Source organism: Uranotaenia lowii, chromosome 3 (genome assembly GCF_029784155.1).
Source record: "Uranotaenia lowii strain MFRU-FL chromosome 3, ASM2978415v1, whole genome shotgun sequence".
NCBI classification, from domain to species: Eukaryota; Metazoa; Arthropoda; class Insecta; order Diptera; family Culicidae; genus Uranotaenia; species Uranotaenia lowii.
The window spans coordinates 139,156,888-139,169,311 of NC_073693.1; the positions used below are offsets into that span (position 1 = coordinate 139,156,888).

The 12,424-nt window shown below is 41.8% G+C and overlaps 1 protein-coding gene across 2 annotated transcripts in view; it reads left to right on the forward strand.

The window, feature by feature from the left end:
* Positions 1–12,424, forward strand: part of LOC129750854 (peroxidasin) — a 596,804-nt gene that overhangs the window by 534,505 nt on the left and 49,875 nt on the right. For both annotated transcript variants that reach the window (XM_055745956.1, XM_055745957.1), the window contains one exon: positions 871–1,040. In XM_055745956.1, coding sequence (XP_055601931.1) covers positions 871–1,040 — 170 coding nt within the window. The remainder of the gene's footprint in view (positions 1–870; positions 1,041–12,424) is intronic.

A 12,424-nucleotide genomic window follows, 5' to 3' on the forward strand; every position in this document is an offset into this window, starting at 1 on the left:
GCTCAAGTCGAGAGCAAACGGGAGGGAAACAAAAAAAAACATCAGAGCATGCAAAAACATTCGGCCCGGGCGAAAGTTTTCCGGGTATCTCGGAGCTAGGAGAAATTCCGATAGCTCTAGCTTAAGAGAATCGCTCTTGCCGCCGAATTCTGAAGTATCCCGTCGGGTCCCGTGGAAGCACGGCAACTTTCCACGCAAGAATAACAGTTTCCATAACTTTTGGGGGGACAGTTTTCACGAAATTATGTTTCCAGCCAGAGGAGTTTTTCTTTTGGCATCGCAGCAGCAGCGAGAAGTTTTCCGAAATTTGCCAATCTGCTGCTACTCTGAAGACGGACGAGAAAGTGGCTCCGAAGCTATTGGCAGCTCCTCGAATTTGGCCATGTAGTTTCTTTGATCTCACGCTGCTGCTGGTGAGGTAATTTGAAAATTTTAAAATCGTTGACAACGTTCTTACTTGTAGTTCGGTACGTTAATTTATTAAAAAGTGTAATGGAATTAGAAAAATGGACCTGTACCTTAAATAAAAAAAATTGAAACTTGCATACTTTGAGGAGAAATTAGGTTTAATGAGAAAATTTGACTCTTTTGATGTTCTAATTTAAGCAGAAGTTACGATTTGATAAAATAGTTTTGTTAACTTAACTGATTACTTGATTACTAAATATCCTCGTTTTTTTCTCTTATTTTCCCCATGCCTTGGAATACAACAAAAAACCGTTAAATCAACTTTCCCGCCATGCCGCCCACTACATGGTCCACTTTTGTGGTAATATTCCGACGCCGAACCAATCCAAACCAACGAGCCGCAAAATTGAACGGACATGCCACGTTCTGACCACTCACAATCCACCTTCCAACTCTCTTCAGACCAAATGGCGAGTGAATGGGCGCACCGTGGTCCAGACGGACAGGTACCGGGTCTCCCCGGCCGGCAGTCTGTTCATCACCAATCTAACCGAGACCGATCACGGCCGGTACGAGTGCTCCCTGCAGAATAAATACGGCCGGGCGACGGCCAGCGGATTAGTTACGGTCAAGTGAGTATTGATTATCTTTTTTACTACCTACCTATAGCTAATTACTATTTTCATAATTATGAAGTAGACCAATCTCCCTCACTCAGTAGATCAGTTGTTCACTCGGCTATGGAATATTTAGCCAAACAAATTTTGTGTTTACAATAAGAAGAATAAGAGCTCAGTTCCTTCATCAGCTTCAAAGTAAGAATTGGAAATTAACTTTCCATGTAACAGATAATTTATTTAACTTCAATTCTATGTAGACGTGAGACGGCTACTCAATCTCGCTACTCAAACTCGTTACTCAAATTCGCTACTCAAATTCGCTACTCAAATTCGCTACTCAAATTCGCTACTCAAATTCGCTACTCAAATCCGCTACTCAAATTCGCTACTCAAACTCGCTACTAAAACTCGCTACTCAAACTCGCTACTCAAACTCGCTACTCAAATTCGCTACTCAAATTCGTTACTCAAATTCGCTACTCAAATTCGCTACTCAAATTCGCTACTCAAACTCGCTACTCAAACTCGCTACTCAAACTCGCTACTCAAACTCGCTACTCAAATTCGCTACTCAAATTCGCTACTCAAATTCGCTACTCAAACTCGCTACTCAAACTCGCTACTCAAATTCACTACTCAAACTCGCTACTCAAACTCGCTACTCAAATTCGCTACTCAAATTCGCTACTCAAATTCGCTACTCACACTCGCTACTCAAATTCGCTACTCAAACTCGCTACTCAAATTCGCTACTCAAATTCGCTACTCAAACTCGCTACTCAAACTCGCTACTCAAATTCGCTACTCAAATTCGCTACTCAAATTCGCTACTCAAATTCGCTACTCAAACTCGCTACTCAAATTCGCTACTCAAATTCGCTACTCAAATTCGCTAATCAAATTCGCTACTCAAACTCGCTACTCAAACTCGCTACTCAAACTCGCTACTCAAACTCGCTTCTCAAATTCGCTACTCAAATTCGCTACTCAAATTCGCTACTCAAACTCGCTACTCAAATTCGCTACTCAAATTCGCTACTCAAACTCGCTACTCAAATTCGCTACTCAAATTCGCTACTCAAATTCGCTACTCAAATTCGCTACTCAAATTCGCTACTCAAACTCGCTACTCAAATTCGCTACTCAAATTCGCTACTCAAATTCGCTACTCAAATTCGCTACTCAAATTCGCTACTCAAACTCGCTACTCAAACTCGCTACTCAAACTCGCTACTCAAACTCGCTACTCAAATTCGCTACTCAAATTCGCTACTCAAATTCGCTACTCAAACTCGCAACTCAAATTCGCTACTCAAATTCGCTACTCAAATTCGCTACTCAAATTCGCTACTCAAATTCGCTACTCAAACTCGCTACTCAAACTCGCTACTCAAACTCGCTACTCAAACTCGCTACTCAAATTCACTTCTCAAATTCGCTACTCAAATTCGCTACTCAAATTCGCTACTCAAATTCGCTACTCAAACTCGCTACTCAAACTCGCTACTCAAATTCGCTACTCAAATTCGCTACTCAAATTCGCTACTCAAACTTGCTACTCAAACTCGCTACTCAAACTCGCTACTCAAACTCGCTACTCAAACTCGCTACTCAAATTCGCTACTCAAATTCGCTACTCAAATTCGCTACTCAAATTCGCTACTCAAATTCGCTACTCAAATTCGCTACTCAAATTCGCTACTCAAATTCGCTACTCAAATTCGCTTTTCAAATTCGCTACTCAAACTCGCTACTCAAACTCGCTTCTCAAATTCGCTACTCAAACTCGCTACTCAAATTCGCTACTCAAATTCGCTACTCAAATTCGCTACTCAAACTCGCTACTCAAATTCGCTACTCAAACTCGCTACTCAAATTCGCTACTCAAATTCGCTACTCAAATTCGCTACTCAAATTCGCTACTCAAACTCGCTACTCAAACTCGCTACTCAAACTCGCTACTCAAATTCACTACTCAAATTCGCTACTCAAATTCGCTACTCAAATTCGCTACTCAAATTCGCTACTCAAACTCGCTACTCAAACTCGCTACTCAAATTCGCTACTCAAATTCGCTACTCAAATTCGCTACTCAAACTTGCTACTCAAACTCGCTACTCAAACTCGCTACTCAAACTCGCTACTCAAACTCGCTACTCAAATTCGCTACTCAAATTCGCTACTCAAATTCGCTACTCAAATTCGCTACTCAAATTCGCTACTCAAATTCGCTACTCAAACTCGCTACTCAAATTCGCTTTTCAAATTCTCTACTCAAACTCGCTACTCAAACTCGCTTCTCAAATTCGCTACTCAAACTCGCTACTCAAATTCGCTACTCAAACTCGCTACTAAAATTCGCTACTCAAATTCGCTACTCAAACTCGCTACTCAAACTCGCTACTCAAACTCGCTACTCAAACTCGCTACTCAAATTCGCTACTCAAACTCGCTACTCAAATTCGCTACTCAAACTCGCTACTCAAATTCGCTACTCAAATTCGCTACTCAAACTCGCTACTCAAATTTGATACTCAAATTCGCTACTCAACCTCGCTACTCAAACTCGCTACTCAAATTCGCTACTCAAATTCGCTACTCAAATTCGCTACTCAAATTCGCTACTCAAATTCGCTACTCAAACTCGCTACTCAAATTCGCTACTCAAATTCGCTACTCAAATTCGCTACTCAAATTCGCTACTCAAATTCGTTACTCAAATTCGCTACTCAAACTCGCTACTCAAATTCGCTACTCAAACTCGCTACTCAAACTCGCTACTCAAACTCGCTACTCAAATTCGCTACTCAAATTCGCTACTCAAATTCGCTACTCAAACTCGCTACTCAAACTCGCTACTCAAATTCACTACTCAAACTCGCTACTCAAATTCGCTACTCAAATTCGCTACTCAAATTCGCTACTCAAATTCGCTACTCACACTCGCTACTCAAATTCGCTACTCAAACTCGCTACTCAAATTCGCTACTCAAATTCGCTACTCAAACTCGCTACTCAAACTCGCTACTCAAACTCGCTACTCAAACTCGCTACTCAAACTCGCTACTCAAATTCGCTACTCAAATTCGCTACTCAAATTCGCTACTCAAATTCGCTACTCAAATTCGCTACTCAAATTCGCTACTCAAACTCGCTACTCAAATTCGCTACTCAAATTCGCTACTCAAATTCGCTACTCAAATTCGCTACTCAAATTCGCTACTCAAACTCGCTACTCAAATTCGCTACTCAAATTCGCTACTCAAATTCGCTACTCAAATTCGCTACTCAAACTCGCTACTCAAACTCGCTACTCAAACTCGCTACTCAAACTCGCTACTCAAATTCGCTACTCAAATTCGCTACTCAAATTCGCTACTCAAACTCGCAACTCAAATTCGCTACTCAAATTCGCTACTCAAATTCGCTACTCAAATTCGCTACTCAAATTCGCTACTCAAACTCGCTACTCAAACTCGCTACTCAAACTCGCTACTCAAACTCGCTACTCAAATTCACTACTCAAATTCGCTACTCAAATTCGCTACTCAAATTCGCTACTCAAATTCGCTACTCAAATTCGCTACTCAAACTCGCTACTCAAATTCGCTACTCAAATTCGCTACTCAAATTCGCTACTCAAATTCGCTACTCAAATTCGCTACTCAAACTCGCTACTCAAACTCGCTACTCAAACTCGCTACTCAAACTCGCTACTCAAATTCACTACTCAAATTCGCTACTCAAATTCGCTACTCAAATTCGCTACTCAAATTCGCTACTCAAACTCGCTACTCAAACTCGCTACTCAAATTCGCTACTCAAATTCGCTACTCAAATTCGCTACTCAAACTTGCTACTCAAACTCGCTACTCAAACTCGCTACTCAAACTCGCTACTCAAACTCGCTACTCAAATTCGCTACTCAAATTCGCTACTCAAATTCGCTACTCAACCTCGCTACTCAAACTCGCTACTCAAATTCGCTACTCAAATTCGCTACTCAAATTCGCTACTCAAATTCGCTACTCAAATTCGCTACTCAAATTCGCTACTCAAACTCGCTACTCAAATTCGCTACTCAAATTCGCTACTCAAATTTGCTACTCAAATTCGCTACTCAAACTCGCTACTCAAATTCGCTACTCAAACTCGCTACTCAAACTCGCTACTCAAATTCGCTACTCAAATTCGCTACTCAAATTCGCTACTCAAATTCGCTACTCAAACTCGCTACTCAAATTCGCTACTCAAATTCGCTACTCAAATTCGCTACTCAACCTCGCTACTCAAACTCGCTACTCAAATTCGCTACTCAAATTCGCTACTCAAATTCGCTACTCAAATTCGCTACTCAAATTCGCTACTCAAATTCGCTACTCAAACTCGCTACTCAAATTCGCTACTCAAATTCGCTACTCAAATTTGCTACTCAAATTCGCTACTCAAACTCGCTACTCAAATTCGCTACTCAAACTCGCTACTCAAACTCGCTACTCAAATTCGCTACTCAAATTCGCTACTCAAATTCGCTACTCAAATTCGCTACTCAAACTCGCTACTCAAATTCGCTACTCAAATTCGCTACTCAAATTCGCTACTCAAATTCGCTACTCAAATTCGCTACTCAAACTCGCTACTCAAATTCGCTACTCAAACTCGCTACTCAAATTCGCTACTCAAATTTGCTACTTAAACTCGCTACTCAAACTCGCTACTCAAATTCGCTACTCAAACTTGCTACTCAAATTCGCTACTCAAACTCGCTACTCAAATTCGCTACTCAAATTCGCTACTCAAACTCGCTACTCAAACTCGCTACTCAAGTTCGCTACTCAAACTTGCTACTCAAATTCGCTACTCAAACTCGCTACTCAAATTCGCTACTCAAATTCGCTACTCAAACTCGCTACTCAAATTCGCTACTCAAACTCGCTACTCAAATTCGCTACTCAAATTCGCTATTCAAACTCGCTACTCAAATTGGCTACTCAAATTCGCTACTCAAACTCGCTACTCAAATTCGCTACTCAAACTCGCTACTCAAATTCGCTACTCAAATTCGCTACTCAAACTCGCTACTCAAACTTGCTACTCAAATTCGCTACTCAAATTCGCTACTCAAATTTGCTACTCAAATTCGCTACTCAAATTCGCTACTCAAACTCGCTACTCAAATTCGCTACTCAAATTCGCTACTCAAATTCGCTACTCAAATTCGCTACTCAAATTCGCTACTCAAACTCGCTACTCAAATTCGCTTTTCAAATTCGCTACTCAAATTCGCTACTCAAACTCGCTACTCAAATTTGCTACTCAAACTCGCTACTCAAATTCGCTACTCAAACTCGCTACTCAAATTCGCTACTCAAACTCGCTACTAAAACTCGCTACTCAAATTCGCTACTCAAATTCGCTACTCAAATTCGCTACTCAAACTCGCTACTCAAATTCGCTACTCAAATTCGCTACTCAAACTCGCTACTCAAATTCGCTACTCAAACTCGCTACTCAAATTCGCTACTCAAATTCGCTACTCAAATTCGCTACTCAAACTCGCTACTCAAATTCGCTACTCAAACTCGCTACTCAAATTCGCTACTCAAACTCGCTACTCAAATTCGCTACTCAAATTCGCTACTCAAATTCGCTACTCAAATTCGCTACTCAAACTCGCTACTCAAATTCGCTACTCAAATTCGCTACTCAAACTCGCTACTCAAATTCGCTACTCAAACTCGCTACTCAAATTCGCTACTCAAACTCGCTACTCAAATTCGCTACTCAAATTTGCTACTTAAACTCGCTACTCAAACTCGCTACTCAAATTCGCTACTCAAACTCGCTACTCAAATTCGCTACTCAAACTCGCTACTCAAATTCGCTACTCAAATTCGCTACTCAAACTCGCTACTCAAACTCGCTACTCAAGTTCGCTACTCAAACTTGCTACTCAAATTCGCTACTCAAACTCGCTACTCAAATTCGCTACTCAAATTCGCTACTCAAACTCGCTACTCAAATTCGCTACTCAAACTCGCTACTCAAATTCGCTACTCAAATTCGCTATTCAAACTCGCTACTCAAATTGGCTACTCAAATTCGCTACTCAAACTCGCTACTCAAATTCGCTACTCAAACTCGCTACTCAAATTCGCTACTCAAATTCGCTACTCAAACTCGCTACTCAAACTTGCTACTCAAATTCGCTACTCAAATTCGCTACTCAAATTTGCTACTCAAATTCGCTACTCAAATTCGCTACTCAAACTCGCTACTCAAATTCGCTACTCAAATTCGCTACTCAAATTCGCTACTCAAATTCGCTACTCAAATTCGCTACTCAAACTCGCTACTCAAATTCGCTTTTCAAATTCGCTACTCAAATTCGCTACTCAAACTCGCTACTCAAATTTGCTACTCAAACTCGCTACTCAAATTCGCTACTCAAACTCGCTACTCAAATTCGCTACTCAAACTCGCTACTAAAACTCGCTACTCAAATTCGCTACTCAAATTCGCTACTCAAATTCGCTACTCAAACTCGCTACTCAAATTCGCTACTCAAATTCGCTACTCAAACTCGCTACTCAAATTCGCTACTCAAACTCGCTACTCAAATTCGCTACTCAAATTCGCTACTCAAATTCGCTACTCAAACTCGCTACTCAAATTCGCTACTCAAACTCGCTACTCAAATTCGCTACTCAAATTCGCTACTCAAATTCGCTACTCAAACTCGCTACTCAAATTCGCTACTCAAATTCGCTACTCAAATTCGCTTCTCAAACTCGCTACTCAAATTCGCTACTCAAACTCGCTACGCAAATTCGCTACTCAAATTCGCTACTCAAATTCGCTACTCAAACTCGCTACTCAAATTCGCTACTCAAATTCGCTACTCAAACTCGCTACTCAAATTCGCTACTCAAACTCGCTACTCAAATTCGCTACTCAAACTCGCTACTCAAATTTTCTACTCAAATTCGCTACTCAAACTCGCTACTCAAATTCGCTACTCAAATTCGCTACTCAAACTCGCTACTCAAACTCGCTACTCAAATTCGCTACTCAAATTCGCTACTCAAACTCGCTACTCAAATTCGCTACTCAAACTCGCTACTCAAATTCGCTACTCAAACTCGCTACTCAAATTCGCTACTCAAACTCGCTACTCAAATTCGCTACTCAAACTCGCTACTCAAATTCACTACTCAAATTCTTTACTCAAACTCGCTACTCAAATTCGCTACTCAAATTCGCTACTCAAATTCGCTACTCAAATTCGCTACTCAAATTCGCTACTCAAATTCGCTACTCAAATTCGCTACTCAAACTCGCTACTCAAATTCGCTACTCAAATTCGCTACTCAAACTCGCTACTCAAATTCGCTACTCAAATTCGCTACTCAAACTCGCTACTCAAATTCGCTACTCAAATTTGCTACTCAAACTCGCTACTCAAATTCGCTACTCAAATTCGCTACTCAAACTCGCTACTCAAATTCGCTACTCAAATTCGCTTTTCAAATTCGCTACTCAAATTCGCTACTCAAACTCGCTACTCAAATTCGCTACTCAAACTCGCTACTCAAATTCGCTACTCAAATTCGCTACTCAAACTCGCTACTCAAACTCGCTACTCAAACTCGCTACTCAAACTCGCTACTCAAATTCGCTACTCAAACTCGCTACTCAAATTCGCTACTCAAACTCGCTACTCAAATTCGCTACTCAAATTCGCTACTCAAACTCGCTACTCAAATTCGCTACTCAAACTCGCTACTCAAATTCGCTACTCAAACTCGCTACTCAAATTCGCTACTCAAATTCGCTACTCAAATTCGCTACTCAAATTCGCTACTCAAATTCGCTACTCAAACTCGCTACTCAAATTCGCTTTTCAAATTCGCTACTCAAATTCGCTACTCAAACTCGCTACTCAAATTCGCTACTCAAACTCGCTACTCAAATTCGCTACTCAAATTCGCTACTCAAACTCGCTACTCAAATTCGCTACTCAAACTCGCTACTCAAATTCGCTACTCAAACTCGCTACTCAAATTTTCTACTCAAATTCGCTACTCAAACTCGCTACTCAAATTCGCTACTCAAATTCGCTACTCAAACTCGCTACTCAAACTCGCTACTCAAATTCGCTACTCAAATTCGCTACTCAAACTCGCTACTCAAATTCGCTACTCAAACTCGCTACTCAAATTCGCTACTCAAACTCGCTACTCAAATTCGCTACTCAAACTCGCTACTCAAATTCGCTACTCAAACTCGCTACTCAAATTCACTACTCAAATTCTTTACTCAAACTCGCTACTCAAACTCGCTACTCAAATTCGCTACTCAAATTCGCTACTCAAATTCGCTACTCAAATTCGCTACTCAAACTCGCTACTCAAATTCGCTACTCAAATTCGCTACTCAAATTCGCTACTCAAATTCGCTACTCAAATTCGCTAATCAAACTCGCTACTCAAATTCGCTACTCAAATTTGCTACTCAAACTCGCTACTCAAATTCGCTACTCAAATTCGCTACTCAAACTCGCTACTCAAATTCGCTACTCAAATTCGCTACTCAAATTCGCTACTCAAATTCGCTACTCAAACTCGCTACTCAAATCCGCTACTCAAACTCGCTACTCAAATTCGCTACTCAAATTCGCTACTCAAACTCGCTACTCAAATTCGCTACTCAAACTCGCTACTCAAACTCGCTACTCAAATTCGCTACTCAAACTCGCTACTCAAATTCGCTACTCAAACTCGCTACTCAAATTCGCTACTCAAACTCGCTACTCAAATTCGCTACTCAAATTCGCTACTCAAATTCGCTACTCAAATTCGCTACTCAAACTCGCTACTCAAATTCGCTACTCAAATTCGCTACTCAAACTCGCTACTCAAACTCGCTACTCAAGTTCGCTACTCAAACTTGCTACTCAAATTCGCTACTCAAATTCGCTACTCAAACTCGCTACTCAAATTCGCTACTCAAATTCGCTACTCAAACTCGCTACTCAAATTCGCTACTCAAATTCGCTACTCAAATTCGCTACTCAAATTCGCTACTCAAATTCGCTACTCAAATTCGCTACTCAAACTCGCTACTCAAACTCGCTACTCAAATTCGCTACTCAAATTCGCTACTCAAATTCGCTACTCCAATTCGCTACTCAAACTCGCTACTCAAATTCGCTTTTCAAATTCGCTACTCAAATTCGCTACTCAAATTCGCTACTCAAACTCGCTACTCAAATTCGCAACTCAAATTCGCTACTCAAACTCGCTACTCAAACTCGCTACTCAAATTCGCTACTCAAATTCGCTACTCAAATTCGCTACTCCAATTCGCTACTCAAACTCGCTACTCAAATTCGCTACTCAAACTCGCTACTCAAATTCGCTACTCAAATTCGCTACTCAAATTCGCTACTCAAATTCGCTACTCAAACTCGCTACTCAAATTCGCTACTCAAACTCGCTACTCAAATTCGCTACTCAAACTCGCTACTCAAATTCGCTACTCAAATTCGCTACTCAAATTCGCTACTCAAACTCGCTACTCAAATTCGCTACTCAAACTCGCTACTCAAATTCGCTACTCAAACTCGCTACTCAAATTTTCTACTCAAATTCGCTACTCAAACTCGAATTCGAACCGTCGGCGCGATAAGTCGTGTATCGCTTCTATTAGCAGAGTTTTTTCTAGCGAAACCACGAGCACAGACGCCATCTTGTACCAGTCGCGAAGTTTTTAGTTTCTATTTTTTATTATTTGGTTTTGCTTGTTTGCACAAACCGAACCGGAGAAGATAGCTGCCATGGGGGAAAGTCCCCCACCGTGGGGCAAAACTCCACATCCCTTAAACCCAAACCGAAGGCAACTACCCCAATGGATGGACCCTAAAGGAGATCACGGAGAGATGCAATTTCTCCAGGTCAAACCTGTAGCTCCTGCCAAACTACCGATCTACCCCTTCATCATTGCCAAAACTGTCGAACAGGAAGCCGGAATCATCCATGGCGGAAACCCTACCGACAATGGAAGCACATATTTGCTCAAGGTTCGCTCACCTCGGCAGGTGGAAATACTGCTGAAGGTTAAACAGTTAATTGATTCTACCCCCGTTACCATCACGTACCACCCAACACTTAACACCTGTAAGTGTGTAGTAACGTGCAAAGAAGTAGAAGGTGCAACAAACGAACAACTGGCAAGCGATCTCGAGAGTCAAGGAGTCACCAGTGTTTACCGATTCCTTAGAAAAGAAAACGAAAAAGATATTCCCACCCACACAATGGTTTTAACTGTCCGCGGTACGGTGGTCCCCCGGTACATCCGCTTTGGATTTCTCCAAATTTCCACCCGCCCGTATTACTCTCGCCCGATGCTCTGCGTACAATGTGGGAAATATGGCCACACGCAAAAAAACTGCAAGTTTGACCCCATTTGTATCAATTGCGGAGACAAAGAGGTTCACCCCAACTGTAAAAAAGAGCCACACTGCGTAAACTGCCGGAATAACCACCCCACGAACAGCCGAACCTGCTCGTTCTTCAAGGAGGAACAAGAAATAATTAAACTAAAAACTGACACCGGAATCTCCCATAAAGAAGCAGTTAAGGAACTTCGTAGCCGCCTGATTCGATCCAGTAGTATTCAACAGCGCCTAAACCCAGAACGCAACCCTACGAACCAAGAGACCGAAATTATACAACTCCGGAAGCAAGTAGCCATCCTAACTGCACAACTAGCCATGTTCACTCGCAGACCACAAGACAACCCGACAAATGACGAAAACGAATCCGAAAGTGACGGCAGCATGACAACCTCCTGCTCAACCGCCAGCCACCAAACCACCCCCAAACGCATTCGAAATGGCTCTTCCGAAGGAATGCAAACCAGCAGTGAATCCAGTTCTGGAACCACAACCCAACAGAAATTGAACCGCACAAAGAAAAAACGGCAACGGAATCCCGAAAACCAGATCAACACTGAAAATCAACCGATGTCCTCCAACCCAGGTAAAGACAACCGGCAGCTGTCCAATCACCCCTCTTCCTCACGGCGGTAAGTCGAAACCCAACTTCTTTTCCAATTTCAATTTTTATCATGGCTACCTCCATCCCAAACATTAACAATCACAACCTATCCCACCATAACCCAACACCCGCTAGGAAAAACAAAATAAGTTTCGCTATTCAATGGAATCTACGTGGACTGAGAGCCCGATTGCAAGAATTAGAAGTATTAACCTACAAATATCAACCCTTAATACTCTCCCTCCAAGAAACCCTCCTCTCAGCCAATCTACCCAATCTGATAAAAGGCTACACAACCCTTCTTGATCCCACCGGCCAAGGTTCTGGTATATCAAT